Below are 22,878 nucleotides of genomic sequence, written 5' to 3' on the forward strand. Positions count from 1 at the left end.
CTCTCCTTACGGGGTGCACTTCTTGCGCGTGAGGCTCCCCTATGCCGCGACACCCCTGCGTGGCAGGGCACTCACGTGCATCAGCACTGCGCATGGGCCAGCTGCATACGGGTCAAGAAGGCCCGGGGTTTGAACCGTGGACCTCCCATGTGGTAGACCCACACCCTAACCACTGGGCCAAGTCCACTGCCTTAACTAACTTTTAAAGACTGAACATTGAGGGAATTCAGGAAAGCACTGGAAAGTATTAATTTTTCCTTTTTGACCTTGGCTATACAGTGAAATGAATGATCCAAAGAATTTTAAAATACTGATGCTTGGGTCCCACCCAAAGATTCTGAATTAATTGGGGTAAGCTACAGAATGGGTATTGGGAAGTTTAAAAGCCTCCTGGGGATCCTACTGGGTAGCGAAGGCTGAGAACATGGCTCTTGTCCAATATAAAATCAGGTATACATCAATGTAAAAATGTGTGCAGATATTTTTTTTCTAAGCCACAGCACCAATCCCAAATTATATAATGCAAGATGTTGAGAAAAGGACCTAATTTAATCAACATAGATAAATCTCAAAAATATTACGTTGAGTGAAATGTCAGACCCAAAAACGTACTTATTATACGATTCTGTTTACATCAAGTTAATAACAATCAGAAAGGCGAGAGTGGGATCGACTGGGAAGGCGCACGAAGAACTTCCTGGGGAGATGGAAATGTTCTCTATTTTGATTGGGATATGAGTTACACGGATACATACTTTTATCAAAACTCATCGAAACGGACAGTCGAAATCTGTATGTATGATTTCCCTATATGTGAATTACGCGTCAATAAAGAGACGAATAAGCTTTACTTAACAAATAAATCCGTTTAACTCGGACGGAATTGGGGAGGCGGAGACAATTATTACTTCGGACGACCCCCACACCTTCTCAGTAGGTTAACACCAACAGCAAACTCCACACCACAACCGGTGAGCCTGGAAAGCGGACAGCAGGGAGGGCCAAAGCCTCAGGAATCGCTAGACCGCTAACCACTGGAAAGCAGCAAGCCCAGACAGAGATGACGCCACGGCGCCGGCGCCCTACTGTCCCACAAAAATAAGTCCCCCGTGCCTTTCTCCGGGGCTCGCGCCTCGTGCGCGTGTCCCCGCCGGAAGGGTCCGGAGGGAAACGGCGCCACCAGGAGAAAGGAACCGGTGGGAGCTTGGTTCCTGCACGGATGCTGGGGCTGTAGGCGTCGCGCGGCCGGCTGGTTGCGGCTCACAGGGAGGAGGACAACGGGGCTCGCCTTCCCTCCGCTGCCGCTGCCACCGCCGCCATGATTCCGGTGTCGCTGGTGGTGGTGGTAGTGGGCGGCTGGACCGCCGTCTACCTGACCGACTTGGTGCTGAAGGTGAGGGCCTTGGGCCTGAGGCCCAAGCCCGCGGGGCCCGGGGGCCGGGGTCGCAAGGCCCTGCGTCGCCCGAGCCCTTCTTTTCGTTTCTGCTGCCTCGCGCCTCCCGGACTGGCATTCGCCCGGCTCGTGCCCACGTGCGGCCTTCCTTTCAGTGTACTGGCAGTTTGGAATAAATAAAGCACTGCTGGCCGCGGTTGGGATGTGGTGGCTTGCGCTGCTGCAGCTACCGCTGCCGCAGTGGCAGCGATGCAGGTCCTGCAGTCTCGGGTTCTACCCGGGAGGCGCCGGCGGAGAGCTCAGGAAGGCTGGGGCATCAGGCCCCGTGGCAGTACACTAGGGAGGAAAAGAAAGCGTCCGCTTAAGAAAGGCATTGTTTTCCCTCACTGTCTTTAAGGTCACGACCCGCTAGGGACTCTGGTATTGGAATAAATCTGGATCAGGTCGTGATGTAGAGCAGTGTGAATACGACCATCTGGAGTTCCGGTTAAAATGCCTGTTCTGATTCTGCAGGTCCGGGGCTGGGCCTAGAAAATGCATTTTTAACAAGCTCCCAGGTGCCACTGGTGGTGCTAATCAGACCGGACTCTGCCACTTCCTAGCCGTTGTTACCTTGGGCAGATTACTCCCTGTTCCTCGGTTTCCTCCTCTTTAAATAGGGGTGATAATATTAAGGACTTCTTGAGATTGTAGAGAGGGTTACATCAGTTTATCTACATGAAGCATTTCTACTCAACCTGAGGTTTAAAGACTAGCAGCACTTGCATCATCTGGGAGCTTATTAGATGCAGAATCTAATAAGGCCTCACCTCTGACCTATAGGAGCAGAATCTGCATCTAAGCAAAGATCCCTTGGTGGTTCCTATGCACATTTTTGTTTGAGAAATGCTAATGTAAAGTACTTGGCACAGTGCTTAGCAGGTCATAAGCAGTGCAAGCCACTGCTTCTTTAAACAATGATTTTGTGGTTTTAAGAGAAAAGGTAAGACCCATAGTTTTTCATGTCACATGTGAAAAAAAATCCAAAATAAAAAGACTTTGCAAACCTCTGCAGTTTCTGGTCAAATGTGTGAGGTGATCAGTATGTAACTTTTAATTTCATTGATAACATATACCCTAAGAGAGCAATATACCCTGAGGGAAAAGCCTAATATTCAGAGTACCTGCTTGAGAAATGAGAAGATTTCCATTTTTAGGAGCCTGCACCTTTAACTTCTCTTGCTTCCAAATGGATCTGGAATTTCTTCTAGAATTTCCTCATAGACATCTAATGGAGGGGTGTGTCATTCTCCAATTCCAAGTCCTGGGAACTAGTAGGTTTAAAAAACCTCACCTCAAGACTGAGAGCAGAGAACATTACAGATCCAGAGGCAAATATTATCAGACCCGGGTTATTTTTTTTATGACTGTAATAGGGCTGAAATTTCGTTCTAGGGACAGATAAGTTTCTTAAAAGGATCGGCATCAATAAGACAGAATTACTATACTTACTGTAACTGGTAATAGGGATCCATGTCAGGTGTATATCACAGTCTTTCAAAGTTACCTGAAGATAAAACTCTTGTGAGGGCAGTATATCAGCAGCTACCGCCCCCCCCGCACCCCAGAGAATTTAAGAGAGAAGTTACAGAGACCAAGATGGTGTAAGATGAACTTTGTATTTTTATACATATATGCTCAGTCAGCCAGACTTCTTGGGGTAGTTGCTCAGAAGAAGATAGAAAGCACTGATTCCAACTAACCAGCCCTTTCTTTTGCATTGATTGGAGGTCTTTTTAAAGTTTTAACAAAAGACCACTTTCCTTCCTATGGTAACAAGGCTTTTAGATCTGCACTATCTAATACAGTAGCCACAAGTTACATGTGGCTCTTGAGCACTTGAAATGTGTCTAGTCTAAATTAAGATTCACCCCAGATTTCAAAAACTTGTAACAAAAAAAAAATAGTAGTTTTTTATTTTGATTACTTGTTGAAGTGATAATATTTTGGCTATATTTTGGGTTAAAGAAGATATATTATTAAAATTAATCTCACCTGTTTCTGTTTATATTTTTAAATATGGCTACCAGAAAATTTAAAATTACATATGTAGCTTGCATTTGTGGCCCCCATTTTGTTTCTATTGGATAACACTGTTCTAACCAGGAACTGACATACTTTTTATGTAAAGAGCTAGATAGTAAATATTTTTGGCATCATGGGCCACAATAGGGTTACTTCTGCATATTCTTGTTTTGTTTTATGGTCCAATCCTTTAAAATTGTAAAAACTATTTTTAGCTGACAGGCTGTAGAAAAATAGGCTGCAGGCCACATTTGGCCTATGAGCCATAGTTTGCTAGGCCCTAATCTCAGCAGACCAGTTAGTCCAAGACCCTTACTTGTGATATCATCCCTCAAGAATGAACATCCAAGTTTAAAATGATAAACATTTGGGCAGTCAGTATCTTGATTTCAGGTAGAAAATACTGCGTTTTTCTGTTTTTAAACATTACAAAATGTTCTTTGAAAGTTGAGTGATGTGGAACTGTTCTTTCTTTCTTAGTCCTCTGTCTATTTTAAGCACTCTTATGAAGACTGGCTGGAAAACAATGGACTGAGCATATCCCCTTTTCACATAAGATGGCAAACTGCTGTTTTCAATCGTGCCTTTTACAGTTGGGGACGGCGGAAAGCAAGGATGCTTTACCAGTGGTATTCTTCATCTTCTCTTTTTGGTTAAAATTAGTCATTGTGATCATGAAAAATACCTTGTTAAATTAGCTATTTCATTGTTTTTCAATCAACTGAGTTTTAAAATGTGTTGACAATATAAAAACTTTCAGGTTTTATATTAACTTATGGCTCTGCATTGTGCTTTTTTATACATTAAAAATCAAGGAGTTTATGGTGTCTCTGGTTAGGGGGTTTATAGTGATCTCTGGGATACTATGGAGACTGACAGGCTTTGTAATTGAGAGACTACCTTATATGGGGGCAAGGGACCTTGTCTAAATTCCTTGTTATAAATGAGCTCCAAGTTGAATAGAATCAAATGTAAAACAGATCATCAAAAAATTAGCAGAAAATGCAAAAGCAAAACAAATAAAGGCAAAGAAAGGGAGTAATAAGGATAAACACAGAAACCAATGAAATAGAAAATAAACATACCCTAGAGAAAATCCAGAAAGCCAAAAGTTGGTTCTTTGCAAAGATTAATGAAATTAATAAATCCCTAGCATGACTGATGAAGAAAAAAAGAAAACACAAGTAACCAAAACTCAGAATTGAAAAGGGGCTATTACTACAGATTCTATAGACATTAAAAAATAAATGTGATAATTTAAATGAAATGGACAAATTCCTTGAAAAACACAACTTATCAACAAATTAACACAAAATGTAAGCAGGTATTATTCCCAACTATAGAAGGATTATTACAATTATTAAAACAGTAGAAAGATTCTATCATATTTTATTATGTTAATATTTAAAACTCATGTATCAAAGAATTAAGGTAGAATGGTAGATGTCGAGAGAGCTTTCTTTACTATACAAGAACAAAATTGAAGATCTGTAAATGAGCAAAAGACATGAAAGGCAATTGAAACCTTTTTATTGGAAAAATGTTTAACCTCTTCAATTATCATAGCATTGTAAATTGTTAGAATTTCTTCAATGGGCTAGTGCCCATGTGTCAGTCAAGTATCTGAAGTTCAGATAGGTAGATAAGACAGAGATATTGAAATTTTAGCCTTTTTAAAATTGTGGTAACATATATATAACGGAAAATTTCCCATTTTAACCACTTTCATGTATATAATGCAGTGATGTTAATTATAAACACAATGTTGTGTTACCATCACCTCCATCTATTATAGAAACATTTTCATCACCCCAAAAAGGAACTCTGTACCCATTAAGCAGTAACTCCCTATCCCCGCCTCCCAGCAACCTGCAGTCTACTTTCTGTCTCTCTGGATTTTTTAGCCATTATTTTTAAGTGATAAAATGTGTCTGGTTGATGAATTTGTTAGTTTAGGAATTGTGAGGAATTTTTCATTTATGTGATTTTTTTCCTTTCGATAGGTTCAATTTTGGAATGGTGTTTGGAGTGATTGCCATGTTTAGCTCTTTTTTCCTTCTTGGAAAAACACTAATGCAGACTTTGGCACAAATGATGGCTGATTCTCCCTCTTCCTATTCTTCCTCCTCTTCCTCCTCCTCTTCCTCTTCCTCCTCCTCTTCTTCCTCTTCCTCTTCCTCCTCAATTCACAACGAACAGGTGCTGCAAGTTGTGGTAAGTGCCTTCTTTTTTGTATAAATGACTTTGTTGAAAAATAGGTATATCTCCCTGTGTAGTGTAAGGTCTATCCATAATATAAATATGAAAATAAATTATAAGTCTCACAATTATTCAAATTATGTACTTTAACACTTGTAAGACTATAGGAAGGAATTGTTGCAATGTTTGGTAGTAGAACAAATGGGTCTCTATCAAGAATGTCAGCAATTACAGGGATATTTGATTTTAATTCATATTGTCTTTTTTTTTTCTTTTTTTTTAAAGATACTTAGATTACACAAATTTTACATTAAAAATGTAAGGGATTCCCATATGCCCTGCTCCCCACACCTCCCACATTTTCCCACATTAACAACATCCTTCATTAGTGTGGTATGTTCATTGCAATTGATGAACACATGTTAGAGCAATGCCACTAAGCATGGATTAAAGTTTACATTGTAGTTTATACTCTCTCCCTCCCAATTCTGTAGGTTATCACAAGACATATAATTGCCTGTCTCTGTTGTTGCAATGTTATTCAGGACAATTCCCACGTCCCAAAAATGGCCCCATATTACACCTGTTTTTACCTCTCCCTAATTCATGTTGTCTTGAGGTGTTTGTTAAAAGATTGTTATTCTCAAGGAATAATAAGCATGTTGATTTAAAATCTCTATAATGTATAAATAAATCACATTTCTATCCTATGCAGAGTGTTCCCCTTTCCTCTTCATGGCTTTCAGAGTCTAACCAATAATACCCTTTTAATTAAAGGTATAAGACTCTTCTGAATGGTCACTATGATTTCTTGATGTGAACAATAATGTGCTAAGTTGTCCTCCTTAGATTGTAAGCTCTCTATAACAATTCTCATTTTAAAGCACATATGTATACCCCTGCCTTCTTGTTTCATGTCTCCAGAGTTTGGAAGGGGACTTTACCATTGGCAGACTTTTAGTTCAGATTTTTACATTTGTAATTCCTACTTCCATGAGTCATGGATATTATGTTTTTAATCATGTTCTTATTAGTGAAATAGACTATTTAAGAATTTGTAACAGGGTTTTGGGGGGGGGGGCTTGGGTTTTTTTTTGTTTTTTGTTTTTTTGGTCATTTCTGTGGCCTGAGCTAGGCTAGATCACCATGGGGAGATTTAGAAGTCAGTTGTAGAGGACAGTAACGAATCTCTTTTATGATAATAGCTCTTTCTTAAAAGTTAAAAAGATTCATCAGACAAGGCCTCAGAAGAGATTTCTTTATTCAGGAAACATTCATTGAGTGTGTTCTACCTGTCTGCCATGTAGTGGGTCCTGCTTATCCAAGGAATAAAATCAAATCTTAGCACTTAACAGATTCTTTAGTCTAGAGCGAGCGCTGCTATGATTGTGCTACAATTGGACATCATACAAGGTGCTGGGGGAACAAAGAGGAGTGCCGAGGTGTGCTTGGCACTGGGAAGAAGGTAAAAGGGAGCTTCAAAAGAAGGATGAGGAGAGTCCACATGTCTTGGGAAAGCAAGATGGAGATTGAGCAGCCCAGTAATAGAGGGCACCATAAAACATGGAAAGGCAGAGGGAATAATAGTAATAATAAAACCTGGTAAATGCACAGTGCTTCCTGTGTGGTTTCTTTGTGCCCATTTTATTTTATTCTTGTAACAGTCCTGAGGTGGGTATTGTTAGCCCTGATTTACAGATCTGAAAATCAAGGACCAGAGATGTTGGGTAACTTGTCACTGGTCTCAGCTAGTAAGTGGTAGGTCCTTCAGTCACCCACCACTAACCTCCAAGTCTATGCAATATTATGCTCCACCAATAATTCTTCAAGGAACAACAAGTAATTTTGACCTGTGTCTAAGGGTTTGTATAAGGAAGGGTAGGGGTGACGGCAAGAGTACAGGTCAGTAGGGGAAATAAGATGGGATATAGGTCCAGATTAGGAAGGTCCATTCTAAGAAGTTTTAGTTTTACCTGGTGGCAACAGGTCTACACAAAATGAACCAAAGTAGGGTTAGACTTAAGATGGGATTGTACTTAAGAGCTCAGTTGGAGTAATTCTTGTTAGCAATGATAAAGATCTAAACTAAATTAGTGGTGAAGAGAATGATGGGGATGGATTCAAATGATCTTTTGGAGTGGAGTTAGTTCTCAGACCCTAGTGATTAATTGAATGTGAGGCTGGAGGGAGAAGAGTTTAAAATGACTCTCAGGTTACACGGTTGATTACTGTTCACCCAGAAAGAATACAAGAAAAAGAAGTAGGTTTGGAGGAAATATGATCACTGGCCTGTCTATGCCAATTACGATTAGGATGGCAAAATATTCCTTGTTGAGAGAAGAAATTGTTTTTTGCAGTTTGTTTCTCAGTTTATTATTGATAGAGCTCACAAAGATATTGGCTCTATTAGGAGAGCCAGGCTTTGGTAACCATTCAGTCCACTGTACTTCACCACGCATTTTTCCATTTAAGTTTAGGAGTGTTATATCTCCTGACTTTGATTATGAGCTCTTGTAGCTTAGAGAACCTTCTTCTGTTACTCTGTGATTCCCTACAGCCTTGTTCAGTATTTATTCCCAAAAACTGGGCACCCTGTGTTGTTGAGGAATCAGTGTTCTGGTACATCTAATACCCTGGTGATAATGGCAGAGCCAGGTGGATGATCAAGTACTGTTGCTGGCAAATAAGACCTACCATCTGTTGGTATAGTCATGTATTCAAGTCCTTACCTTATCTCATTACTACATTCATGAAATAAGAAAGGAAACCAGTGCTATTGGATCAAGCTTACTGATTGATTTGAAACCAGGGTAAATTATCCAGGGGACTTTGGGATAGAAAGGGAATGTGTGAGGATTAATCTTAAGTACATAAACAAACAGACCCCTGACAACATGGCAATGTAGTGAGAATGTAGAAAAAGGGACATTGATGTTCTTGAGAAAAGGAGTTTAGTAGGATCTGCATCAACGGGATTTAAGATAATGAGCACCATAAAATGTCCATATCCTTTTGACCCTGTACTTCCATGTCTGGGACTCTAGCTTGAGAAAATATTTCCAAATATACAAAAAATAGTATTCAACAAGCTCTTTATCCTAACTTGATTTATTATTTAAAGGGTTGGCAGCAACCACAATACTTAATAATTTAGGAATGGTTAAATAAATTTTGGGATTGTCCCTTAATGGAATATTATATATCATTAAAAGCAATGATTGGGAATGGATGTGGCTCAAGCGGTTAAGTGCTGGCTCCTCACATATGAAATCCCAGGTTCAATCCCCAGCCCCAGTACCTCAAAAAAAAAATGCTTATGAAAACCTATTTATAACTAGGGAAAGGACACTTGTTATGCCCAAAAACAAATTCAAATTGAATTAAAATCAAAACATGAAATCATAAAAGTACTTAAAAGAAAAAAGGAGTAGGTTATTATTTATATGAACTCAGAATGAGGAAGAAAGACATCAACATAAAAGTAGTGACAAAAACCATGAATATTGATGAATTTTATGTATCAAAAATTAAAGGACAAACTGGGGAAAACCTTGGTGGCATGCTTGAAGAGGTCTTACAGATCGATAACAAAAAGATGAACATACTAGGAGACATAAAATAGGCAAGTTATGAATAGGCAATTCATAGAGGCCCAAAGGTGGTCAAAGGAGGGTAGGGGAAATTCAGCTTTACTAATGACCAAAGAAATGTAAATAAAACAATGGAGTGCTATATATTGCCTGTCAGATTGCAGATCTAAATAAAATGAGGTTGTCCCAGGTTATGAAAGGGTCTGCTTTTTGCTTTTTAGGAGAGGAATTTGAGAATATATATCAATATCCTTTCACTTTTGCATAACACTAGCATTTATTAGCTCCTCTTGGAGGCACAATGTTAAGCACTGGACTCAGATTATCTCAATCCTTGAAATTACTCTTTTATGCCAGTACTGGTATTCCCATTTTAATGCTGAGGAAATTGAAGTGTTGGGGGTTTAATCCATACTTCCCTAAGGTCACTTAACTAATTAGTGATATAGTCATGAACCACCCCAAGTAATATGTCTCCAGAGACTGGACCTTTAACAACAATCCTTGCCTAAGAATTTATCACCCCAAATTATTTGGGTATATGTATACAAATATGTTATATCACATTGTTTATAAGAGCTGAAGCTTTGTAAACAAATGCCCAACAGTCCATTCCACAGAAAACAATGTAGCTATTACAAATCATATTGGACCAGAAAATATTCATGGGAAAATGTTCATGACACTGTTAAGTGAAAGGGACAGGTTTCAATACCATATTTATAATAATTTTTAAAAATATGTCTACATGAACAGTCTAGGACATAGGTTAAAACATTGAGAATGGGTTTTGTTCTGTACTTTGGGAGCAAGATTACAGGCTTTGATTTTTCTTTGAATTTCCCAGTTTTCCTGCATTAAACATTTTATCATTAATTTATAATAATTATTATAATTAATAAAGGAAGGAATCTCCTCCAGGGTACCTTTTGGGTCCCAAAGCTGGACTGTGAAAAATAGTGCTCAGAATGTAAACTATATTAATGATGTCTGGCGTACCCTACTTAGCCTAATTTATAGACTCTCTCTTAACAGATGACCTAATTTGGGAGTGATTATCTTACAGAAATATTCTTGGCTATCTAAAATTGCAGTGGTATATGCATGCACATTTTAAGAGCACATGATTAAAAGGCAACCCCCATTTCTTCATAGGTCCTTAATATGTCTGTATGTCCCAAATGCCTTACTTTCTGCCTTAAATCCTAATTGTAATATAAAATTTATGCATCTCTCTGATACTATTTTTCTGACCATTGTAATGAACAAACTGATGAAATCAAAGAAATGGAGAGCATGGTGCATCCACGTCAGTAAGGCAATTTATTACATTAGCTTTACTTACCAATTCCTATAACTTGAGAATATTTAAATGTAACCAATTTTTTTTTTGCAGGGGGAGGGGGCGTCCTGTATTGCTCAGCAACAGTACTTGGAACCTTGCAATAACAATTCAGAGGAAGGACTAGGAATGTTAACAAGAATTTCCAAATCTGGTACCCAGCCCTTGAAAGTGGATCAGTTGCTGGCTCCTTCACTGCATTCCCTGGTACTTTGCCAGGCTCCCTAATTCTTTCCAGTGGTGAAGACTTCAGGAAGCTAAAGTTGCACCTTTTTAACCTGGTGTTTCCTATTTTCTTTTAGATTGGCTATGTACTTGCTACAGAGAAACTGCCTAATTCAAAAAACTGGTGGTGGTGCTTTTTATTATGGTTAGAAATGGAGAACTGAACCTCTTATCTTTAGTTTACAGAACATCCCACTGGGTGATTTAAGCTTCAATACAGAGCAAACATCTTGGTCTCTTGGTGCCCAAGTGTGTATTTATTGTTGTGTCTATGAACAGGTTCCTGGTATCAATTTACCTGTCAACCAGCTGACCTATTTCTTCGCTGCAGTCCTCATTAGTGGTGTTGTACATGAAATTGGACATGGGATAGCAGCTATTAGGTAATGATATTTACCTTTTCCTTACTATTCCATGCAACAAAACATTTAATTTATGAGGGATTAGTACTGAAGTCTGCTGCATTTGATATTACATTTGATCCTTGAGTATTTTTTCCCTGTGTATATTCTCCAGTGCATATCCATCATTTTTGTTATGTTGTGGTAGCTTAATTTTTTTATAGAGAAGACTAATAATATTGATGAATATGCTCAATTAACCATATGCATATCTGCAATCTGGGACTTTCTATCCTTTGCCCTTTGCCAGCATATTTACATCCAGTCCTGAAACCTGATCTTTCTATTCACAATTAGGTCAGAATGATAACCACTCCACTCAAAGTCCATACACCTGCCTTCTTAGTACTTTTCTTAGCTTATCAACTTAGGTACTTTGCTGCTTCCATTCATGTCCTCTGTTGGATACAGCATGAAACCTAAAAGTGCTGGGTTTGTTAACAATTTCATAGCCTGTCTAGAAACCCAAGGAGAAGATAAGAGGAGGATGAAACATTGGACTTGCTCTTAGTATGCCCTGTTCTTTGTCTTGACTACCCCAAATTTCTCACTGTATTATACCTGAGCATTTAAAAGCCTACTAAACTTATAAAATAGTGATAAGGGAGAGAGCGAGTCACAACTCCCTTCTACCCCCACTGGTAATCACTGCCCTAATGAACAAGTATTCTGATGGAAATGCGTTTTATCCTTTGGGCTTGTGAAGCCAGAAAAAAGGTTAAGAACCACTGCTTCAGAGGGACAGATTTAATCACTTCTTATTATTTTCCAGTTGTTTATAAACAAGAGTCTATTGACTGGTATTAAACCCTCATCTTGATGAAGCATGTACTGTTACACAAGTGTGCACAGTTGTGGATTAAATGGACATCTACTTTTAATTTTTATCTTTGCAGCCATAGTGATTTTACATACTTCATTAACAGTTTAATCAATCATGATATGTTCATGAAATAATTTGGGTGACTTTTTATAAAATCCCAACTGCCAAGAAAATGTTAATTTTACAGTTGTCTTACATATTCACTACTAAGTGACAGTACAGTATGTTTTGGTGATATGTTCTTTAGAATTGCTGTTTGGTCTTATGAGACTATTAAATGTAACATCCATTTTTAGAGAACAAATTGATAGAAAACTATTAATGAAGGAAAATATTTTTAATAGTTCTCGTAAGGGCAATCCAATCATACTGCATTTTTAAATGTACTTATTTTAATACTAGTGCCACAGGAATATACTTAGATAAACCTCCACCATTATTTATAATAGCTAAGAAAAAGTGTTTAGATAATTTACTTGAATTACGTATTTTACTATGTCCTCTGAAAATAATTCAGAGTATATCATCAAAATGTGTTTCATTTTAGTTTCTCATAGAAATATTTGCCATCTCTTTATATATGTAAGTAATATCAAATTTATTTGCTCAGAATATTGGTTTCTAAAAATATTTCATATTATAGGTCTATTTCAGAATGCCCTATTTCCGGAATTTGATTACACCGATGACCAAATCTAGACACTATTATATTATGGTTATATATATAGATATAAATTTTGGGCTGTTATGGTGAGAAGTCTTAAGAATATTTACATTATTAATTTGACAAATACAATAGCATTAGTAAATGCCTTTTTCTTATGTGATTTCTTAGGGAACAAGTTCGATTTAATGGCTTTGGGATTTTTCTCTTCATTATTTATCCTGGAGCATTTGTTGATCTGTTCACCACTCATTTACAACTTATATCACCAGTCCAGCAGCTAAGGATATTCTGCGCAGGTAAAAGATTTAAACATTTAAAAAATATATTTATCTGTATGTTGTTAATGGTTTTATGAAAAGTACTCACATCACAAATGAAAACACCTTATCTTTTGGCTGATAAATTCAGTTTACTAGATTCCAAATCAAAGGTGGTCGAGTAAAATAATTTACATTCTGTTTTCTTCTTTAAAACCTAGAAACAACATAAATTTTTTTAAAAACAGAAACACTTCATTTTTTTTTTACTGAAGTTATGAAATTGCCACAACCTGAAACCACAAACTATGAGGTCTCAGGTTTGATCCCCAGTACCTTCTAAAAACAAACGAACGAAAAAACCAATTCTTATTGGGGAACAGATGTAGTTCAGTGGTTGAGTGCCTGCTTCTCCTATATGAGGTCCTGGATTCAATCTCTGGTACCTCCTTTAAAAAAATAGAGAGAATTCAAGACTTGGGAATATTAAAATGAAACAAAGATTGGTGGTGATCTTTAGCATAGTGAGATTTCGATCAGAGAAGCAGAACCACTAGGAGATATAACAACATAGGAAAAAAATTCTGGGAGACACAGTTCCATCTGAGCTAAACTGACACAAGACAAATCCACCACAACCTGTGTCTATTTAAATGGAACAACTGAGGCTAAGCAAGTATGTAGTTACAATTCTTGAACAATTGTGAATATATTAGAAGTAACAAAAAAAGTGGGGGGCAGATGGATCAAAAACCTAAATATAAGAGCTGAAACTAAAAACTCTTAGAAAAAATACAGAGAAAGTTATCTTCAGGACCTTCTATTATGTAATAGATTCTTACACCTTACAGCAAAAGCAGAGCAAAAACATTATGTCATAGTGGATTATGTCATTGGGTGGAGACCCATACAATGAGAGTGAAGGTATACCCACATCCTGGGGAGGACTGATGTTCTCAGATAGAGGGAACTGTGTCTCTCGAGAGAATTGGTAGCTCCCAATGGGTTAGGACAGTCAAGTATGTCAAGCCCTCAACATTGATGCAAGTATCTCTGAATATGGTCCTTCAAGTAATAAAGATTGTTTGTCACTGTGGGCCCTGAGGGGAGGGGGAATGAGGTGAATACATGGAATCAGGGTAACTGTGGGGAAATGGAAGTGTTCCACAGGATCATGCAATGATGGATATCGGACATGTTAAATTACACCAAAAACGTATAAAAGTCTATTGGCTAAAATGTAAACCATAATGTAAAACATAAGATAACTAAAAATTTATAAAATTGTATAGTCTAAAATATAAACCATAATGTAAACATAAATGGAACCATGTTTGAAGCTATCATTTCAATATCTGTACATCAGCTGCAGCAAATATAATATGAACATGTAAAAAGATCATTGCTGGGGAAGGGACAAAGAGTTTGATGTTGGATATGTGGGAGTACTGTATATTGTATATGTGAATTACTGTGATCTAAAACTTTTGTGAAGACAAACTTAATAATTAGGAAAAAAAAAGAAAGGATGTAGACACTGAGGAAGAAATGGAAGAAATTGCCTTGCCACTGTACATACTGGGCAACACCTATAGCAGTGATGAAAGGCAAAATATCAAAAACAAAGCTTTTCCATTTTTCATTTTTTTGATACCCCAATTTGTTTTTACTTTAATTTTTCTAAATTAGTATGTATTCTATATCTAACCTTTAAACCCATTACTATATTCCATTTTATTATTAATGGATCTTGGCAATATATTAGGCTTCATTTTTTAAGACGTTTTAACCACAGAGAGGTTCAGCTATGGCCGGGGAGGAACACTGGTGTGGGGTGTTATTGATAGGGGGCACATGGTTGGGAGGGAGTTCTCCAGGGCATGTATACAGGGTACATAAAAATGTTTGGGTATTTTCATAGTAGTTACAGTTAAAAGTGACAACTGAGGGAGTACTAAGTTCCTAGCCAGGAGAGCTCTATCACATTTACCAATGGAACAGCAGCAATCCCCCAAGTGCAATGGCAAAGACCAATAAAAAAGGATGGTCCAATAATGAAAAAAAAAAAAGCAGAGCAAAAAATTTAAAAATTGATAAATTGGACTTCAAAATTAAAAACTTTTGTACATCAAAGGACATTATCAACAAAGTAAAAAGACAACAAGCAGAGTGGGGGAAAATATTTAGAAACCATATATCTGATAAGGGTTTAATATCCAGAATATATATTTTTAAAACTCATACAACTCACCAACAAAAAGACAAACACCCAATTAGAAAATGGGCAAGGACTTAGACATTTCTCCAAAGAAGATACCCAAATGGCTAATAAGCACATGAAAAGGTTCTGAACATCATTAGCCAATAGGGAAAAGCGGCTCAAAACCACAAGCAGATATCACGTCATATCCACTAGCATGGCTGTTATTTTTTTTAAAAAGAAAAGAATAAGTATTGGTGAGGATGCAGAGAAATAGGAACCTTAGTAAATTTCTGGTGGGAATGTAAAATGGTACAGCTGCTGTGAAATACAGTTTGGGTGTTCCTCAAAAAGTTAAACATAGAACTACCATATTGACCTGGAAATCCCACTTCTAGGTATATACCCAAAAGGGTTGAAAGCAGGGACGCAAACAGATACTCATGCATCAACGTTCATAGCATTATACAGTAGCCAAAAGGTGAAAGCAACCTAAATGCCCACAAAAGATGAATGGATAAATAAAATTGTAGTATATCCATACAGTGGACTATTATTTAGCCATAAAAAGGAATGATGTTCTGATACCTGCTACAACATGGATGAACCTTGAAAACACCATGTTGAGTGAAAAAAGTCAGACACAAAGGAACAGATACTGTATGATTTCACTTATATGAAATAACTAGAACATGCAAATTTCCAGAGATAGGCAGTAAAGTACAGATTACCAGGAATGGGGGGAGGAGGAATGGTGAGTTAATGCATAAAGGGTGTGGGGTGTCAGTTTGGGGTAATGAGAAAATTCTGATAATGGAGAGTGGTGACAGTAGCACAACATTCCTGAATGTAATTTATCCCACCAAATTGTAAAATTGGGAGTAGTGGAGATGGGAAATTTTACATTGCCTATGTTTCTACAATTACAAAAAAAAGAGAGTAAAGAGACCGTGACAATTAAATGCAATACATGATCCTGGACTATATCTAATAATGGAGGAAAAAATGTCTCAAAGTACATTATTGGGACATATGAAAAAAATGGAATATAGACTAAGCTTTTTATCAATGTTAAATTTCTTGAACTTGATAACTGTACTTAAGATGGTTACATAAGTGAATATCCTTGTTCTGAGGAAATGTACATGGAAGTATTAAGTGTTTGGGGAGCATGATGTATACAACCTATTCTAAAATGTTTAGAAAACAGATCAATAGATAAATGGGCAGATGAATGGATGGATGAATGGATGGATAGATGGATACAGCATATGTGACAAAATGTTAAAAGTTGGGGGATCTAAGGATCTGGGTAAGGGGAGAGTTTGAAATTATTTCAAAATAAAAGGTTCAATAAAAATTATACCCCAAATTTGTGAGGTGTAAAAGAAACCTATCTAAAAAATTACTCAAAAAAATTGAAAGCTGAGTGATGAGCAGAACATGCCACACACATTTGAACAGAAAATAAGACTGAAAGAATTAAATTAGACATATGGGACCAATTAATTAATGAGTATAACTTACAATGAAAATGTACTAATTGTGAATCTTACTATATCAAGTAGCAACCATTTACAGAGAAACAAAAAACGAAATGTACAAAGAAAAACAGAAAGGAGACATCTCCCAAACCATGGCAGAGAAGTATAAAAAAGGCAGGTGATAGAAATTCTAATTAGAAAGTAAGAATGAATAGATATATACAGCTCTACACCCTGAACACGGAAGATAATTTTTTTACAAGTGTCCATGGAGAGTAACAAAAATTGACCTTGTACTAGTCCACAAAGAAAGCCTCAATAAATTCTCAACAGGAAGAGTAGTAACTCAAATAAAAACTACCTGAAAAGTTAGAAATTTATCTTAATCAGAGTTTGGATCATTTAAATTCAAAGCCATAATTACAGGATATCTAAAAGTAATGATAATGAAAGCATTTCACTGGCATAATGTCTAAAGTTATGCTAAAAGGAAAATTTAATGCTTAAGGCAGTTGTGAAATAAATGAAAATCAATCAAGCATTCTACTTAGAAGCGAGGAAAGAATTATAAAATATTTGAGGAATGAGGAAATTGAGATATAAGCAGAAAATAATAAATTAGAAAAAATAAAAATAGGAATGTTAAAGCCACAAATTAGTTCTTTGAAAGAAAAAAAAAAGATTAGTTTAAAATTGAGAGAAAGTATCCATAAACAGAATTAGCAGTGAGACTGAGGGATGACAACTGATATAGAGAAAATTAAAACAATTTTAAGAGGACTTTGTTCATCTCTGAAAAATATTTGAAAACCTGGATAAGTAATAGAAAATATAAATAGCCAAAATTAATCCCCAAGGAGATAGAAAAACGAAATACTAAATAAGCTAAATTACAGTGGGAGGAATCAAAGTCGATAGAGAATGCCCGTGAGAGTTTCACAGAGGTAGAATTCTTTCAAATCATGCATTAAATATGTAATTCTAATTTACTATAAACTTTCCAGGTCACTTAGAGATGAAAATTAATATTGTTTTTTTAAGCCGATCTAATGCTAATACAACATTTGGTAAAGCGCAAAAAGAAACCTACAGAGACTTGGTATATCTCAAGAATGCAAAGATAGTTCAGTATTAGGGAATCTACTTGAATGTGGTTAAATATTATGGACCGTTAGGGGAAAAATTCATTATCTTAGGGATGTCGAGACACTAACAAAATTCACCACCCATTAATAATTTTTTAAAAAATTCTTAGTAAAAGTCGGAATAGCTGGATACTTGCCAATGGTAAAACACTTTGAAGCATTCCTATTAAAGTAAAGGTCAAGACAAACCATAACGAAATATCATTAAATATTGGGTCTCTACGTATGGGTCGATGCAATTAAAGAAGAAAAAAAGGAGCATAAACCTGGAAAAAGGCACTTTTTTCTTTGCAGATACTGTTATGTGCACCGGAGGGGGGGGTCTAGAAGCCAACTGAAACGAGATATAAGAAAATTCCATAAAGATCCTCGTTATTAATATTAAAAACAGAAGAAGAAGAACAATCGCTTGGCGGTCAGGCTGGGTGGGGAGCTGGGAGACGTACCGCGAGCTGCAGTGTGCGGTTGGGCGTGCTGCGGTAGGGCGTGCTGAAGCGCGGGGCGCCAGGAGGCGCGAGTACAGTTTGCCCGGGGGCACATGCGCAGACTTGCCGGAAGCACCGTGCCTTCCGCCTCAACCGACCACGGTTTCTTCAGGCTCACGCCTTCTTCCCTCAGCCTGCCTGCTCGGTACGGTCGAGTCACCCGCCCTCAGCCGAGTCATCGAAGCTTCTGGAGAGCTCCCAGCCATGGCCTCAAACAACGCTCTCTACATCCGCAGCGACGACTCATCGACAGGTTTTGTGGAGTTACAGCAGATCGATATGGAGACGATCACGGTGGAGACGGTCCCCATCGAGACCATCCCGATCGAGACCATCCCGATCGAGGCCATCCCAGTCGAGGCCATTCCAGTCCAGGCCATCCCGGTCCAGGCCATCCCAGTGGAGACCATCGGGGGGTATGATGATCTCAGCGGCAGCTGGATCCACGGCGGTCACCACCACCCGTCTCTGATTGCGCTGCAGCCGCTTATGACCAGCGATCCTAATCAGGGGGCCCACAACCAGGAGCTGATCGTGGTCCAGACGCAGGGAGAGGTGGTGGGCTACTACGACAACTCCCACAACCTGCAGTCCAACAACGACTTCGAGGGCCAGATCCTCGTCCCAGTCGGGGACAAAGACGAATACTTCCCGCAGACGCTGGCCTCCGTGTCGACTTCAGCGACCTCATCCTCCGACTGCAGCCGAGGTAGGAAACGCCACCGCAGCCGAAGGCACAGCGGCAAGAATTGCCCCCGCAGCGAGGCCAAGGCGGGAGGCAGCGGCGCTGGCCAGGGCACCAAGAAGTGGGAGCAGAAGCAGGTGCAGATCAAGACCCTGGAGGGTGAGTTCTCCGTCACAATGTGGTCCGCGAGCGAGAAGAGAGAACCTAAGACAGGGGTTGAAGAACGGCGTGGGAACTCCGCTCCTGGTGGTTCAAAGCACGCGACAGGAAAAAAACTTTCTGCTGAAGGACTACCTGTCGTTGACCTGTCCGATCCCAAACAACTGGCAGAATTTACTAAATCGAAGGACAAAAATACTAAAGAAGATGCTCCGAAAACAATACCTTGCCCTCATAAAGACTGCATAAAGATGTTCAGGGATAACCCTGCTATGAGAAAGCATCTGCACACCCACGGTCCCCGAGTTCACGTATGTGCAGAATGTGGCAAAGCTTTTGTTGAGAGCTCAAAGCTGAAACGACACCAACTAGTCCATACCGGAGAGAAGCCATTTCAGTGCACGTTTGAAGGCTGCGGGAAACGCTTTTCCCTGGACTTTAACTTGCGCACACATGTGCGAATCCATACCGGAGACAGGCCCTACGTGTGCCCCATGGATGGTTGTAATAAGAAGTTCGCTCAGTCAACTAACCTGAAATCTCATATCTTAACGCATGCTAAGAACAAAAACAAGCCAGTGAAGAGAGAAGACCCTTCTCAAACTTGAGAATTCCAGGAGGATGATTGAGAATAAATATGCTTCTAGTTTGTATGTTGTTTCTGGAAAATAATTTTAAAAATTAATCCCACAGCTAAGGGTCATGTTTTGGTAAAGCAGATAAAGCAGTAATTATAAAATTTAAAATTTAAAAAAAAAAGCCTTGACAAGTTAACTTTGCTATCTTGTTCTGTAACACCATTTCTAAAACATGGTGTTTTTGAGTTTTGTCAAGTTTTTAATTATAAAATTTAAAATTTTTTAAAAAAAGAGCTTTGACAAGTTATCTTTGCTGTCTTGTTCTGTAACACCATTTCTAAAACACGGTGTTTCTGAGTTTTGTCAAGTTTGGTCCCAGCAGGAAGATAAGTCAGGAACTTTCATATCAAAAGACAGTTCTTTATACAACTCTACTAAAAGTGGGACTTATTTTCACGTTCTTTTAAATATGAAACTTACTTATTGCTTACAGTTTTTAAAAAACTGTTATTTTCCAAGTGTTCTTGTTTATACTTTGGGGGGATATGCCTCATAATTCTACTTACAGCTTTTCTGGAGGTTGATAACTTTCCTTGCCGTGGGTTTTCTTTAAAAGAATAGACAGTTGCCTGCATACATGAAGTAGTAAAATATTTTCCTGTTTAAAAAAAGTTCTTTACGTTTTGTTTGCTGTCTTAATTTTAGTTGTATACCTTGATTTTAACATTTTGCATAATGTTTAGATGTATTGAATTATACAGTATTGAATATTGATGAAATTTAACAGTGTTAGTCAATTTAAAGCAATTTTACTATTTTTATTTTCTGAAAAAATACTGTCAGATGGTGTTATTCAGTCATTTTTTTACCTGTTCAGTTAGAGAGTGGTGCTCAGTTGTAGAATATATTGTTGCAGATGTTAACTTTTGGAAACCTGGTATGTACCTCCCATGTAATATAAAAAGCAACAATAAAGTTCTGGTTCTGTAGAAGAAAAAAAGGCCAATAGTTTTTCTATACAAATATTGTAATTAGAAAATGTGGGGGGTGGGGCGCGGTGCTATGGGCATCTAGTGGTACAGACCAGGGATGCTGCTAAACATCCTGAAATGCACAGGGCAGCCCCTCACAACCAAGAATTATCTGGCCCAATTGCCACCTGGTACCACTGTTAAAAAAAATAAACTCTTCTCTAGAGAAAGTAAAAGCTGTAGCAAGGATTCCATAGGTGTACTTATGAACAGATCGTAAATGGACAAGAGGTTGCTTCGGTGAGGGAAATGTGTGTACTCCACGACCCTTATTGCCACTGAGCCATCATGGACAGATCCTTAATCTAGATGGGTGATTTGGTACCAGCTGTATGCCTGGCACCATATAGGAGACTCCCCAGAGAGTCAAGGAATCAATGCTGCTGTTAATGCCCCCACGCTTATTCAGGCCTTGTTTCTATGACTATTGTTTGGATGGAAAGAGCCATGGTCAGTGCAAAATTGTGTTGGGTCTAGCAGCTTGGGGGGAAATATAGCTATAATCCTAAATTAGTTTCACCAGAGTAAATTCTAGTGAATAAAAGTAGATTTTTTTGTTTTTTTTTTTTTAAAACGAAGCTAAAAAAGCAGTAGGAAAAAAACCACAGGTGAGTATCTTTTCTAATCTTGAAATGGGAAAAGGTTTAACACAAAGGAACCATTTGACCACTCAAAACTTAAAATGTCTGCATAGCCATAACCATATACCAAATTGGAGGAGAAAATTAAAATACCTGTTACGAAGGACCAAATTCCTTGATATATAGAGAGTACTTACAAATTAATAAGAAAAAAGACAACCCAATCAAAAAATAAGCAAAGATGTAAACAGGCAATGGATAGGAATAGGCAGTTCTCAGCCAATAAAATACAAATAGCCTTTTTAAAAATTGTGATAACATATATTACCTAAAATTTGCCATTTTAACCATTTTTAAGTGTACAATTCATTTCTGGAGGGATTCACAGTGTTGGGCTACCATCACCACCATCTAGTACCAAAATTTTTCTTCACCCAAAACAGACACCCCTGCGTGGCACGGCACTCCTTGCGCGCATCAGCACTGTGCATGGGCCAGCCCCACACGGGTCAAGGAGGCCCGGGGTTTGAACCGCGGACCTCCCATGTGGTAGACGGACGCCCTAACCACTGGGCCAAGTCCCCTTCCCCCTTGTTTCTTTAGGAGACACCGGGAGCTGAACCCAAGACCTGTGATGTAGGAGGGAGGTGCCTAATTGCTTAAGCCACCTTCACTCTCTGCTTTGTTGTGTCATCATGAGGTGTCAGCTTGCCACACCTGCCTGTCACATCAGCTTGCTGTCTTCTTTAAGAGGCACCAAGAACCTCTGCTCCCTGCTTTATTGCGTCTCTCGTTATAGTTTTTCTTCTTATGTCTCTTGTGTCAGCTCACTGCGCCTGACCATCATGCCAGCTCACTGCCTTCCTTAGGAGGCACCAGAATCGAAACCAGAGACCTCCCATGTGGTAGGCGGGCGCCCAGTCACCTGAGCCACATCCACTTTACCATACTTAAATTTTTAAAATCCTTTTTAAACATTGAAAATTTTTTCTTATTTATACCAACCATTTATAAGACTATTTGGGGATGAATAAAAACACAAGTGACTATAGACATGATAATTGTGATTATAGTAAACTATAGACATGCCAAAGTAATGGTTTATATTGTCAGAGGTAACTTCTGTGAATGATTCAAAGGAATAATTATGTCATTTGTTATATTATGTATTAAGTCATTTAGTGACCTGAAAATCACTTCTTTATGTTTAGAGAAGTGAACTGAGATAGTTGGATTTTTTAATTTCCAAACTTTACTGAGCAAAACTGGGGCTTGATTGAGGTAAACCTGAGCCCCCTCTAATGATAATTCCTGGCTTCAAGTCTGTGGTTACCTTGCTCCCTTCATCACAGCCATAGATTTTCTTTCTCCTTGACCCATGATATCATCTTAAACCCTGGATCACCTATAGTCAGATTTTTCTACTCTCACCTCTGTGTCTCTGCTTAGGATATAAGCCAGAATAAATTTGGCCCTCGATTTCATCTCAGCTCTTCTTGTTGCTTGGCTATTCTTTTATTAAAATCATGAAAAATGAGAAGACACACCAACTTGAATAGACATTTCATC

The 22,878-nt window shown here is 38.3% G+C and overlaps 1 protein-coding gene across 2 annotated transcripts in view; it reads left to right on the top strand.

The window, feature by feature from the left end:
• Positions 1–964: 964 nt before the first annotated feature.
• Positions 965–22,878, top strand: part of MBTPS2 (membrane bound transcription factor peptidase, site 2) — a 39,777-nt gene continuing 17,863 nt past the window's right edge. The window contains exons 1-6 of one of the 2 annotated variants that reach the window (XM_058291599.2): positions 1,189–1,393; positions 3,938–4,086; positions 5,461–5,671; positions 11,093–11,196; positions 12,873–13,000; positions 18,409–20,697. In XM_058291599.2, the coding sequence (XP_058147582.1) occupies positions 1,319–1,393; positions 3,938–4,086; positions 5,461–5,671; positions 11,093–11,196; positions 12,873–13,000; positions 18,409–19,727 (1,986 nt within the window). In that variant the 5' untranslated portion in view covers positions 1,189–1,318 and the 3' untranslated portion in view covers positions 19,728–20,697. Of the gene's footprint in view, positions 1,394–3,937; positions 4,087–5,460; positions 5,672–11,092; positions 11,197–12,872; positions 13,001–18,408; positions 20,698–22,878 lie in introns of those variants that run through there. The other variant, XM_071212925.1, reaches the window with a different exon arrangement.

This window comes from Dasypus novemcinctus, chromosome X (assembly GCF_030445035.2).
Source record: "Dasypus novemcinctus isolate mDasNov1 chromosome X, mDasNov1.1.hap2, whole genome shotgun sequence".
Classification (NCBI taxonomy): domain Eukaryota; kingdom Metazoa; phylum Chordata; class Mammalia; order Cingulata; family Dasypodidae; genus Dasypus; species Dasypus novemcinctus.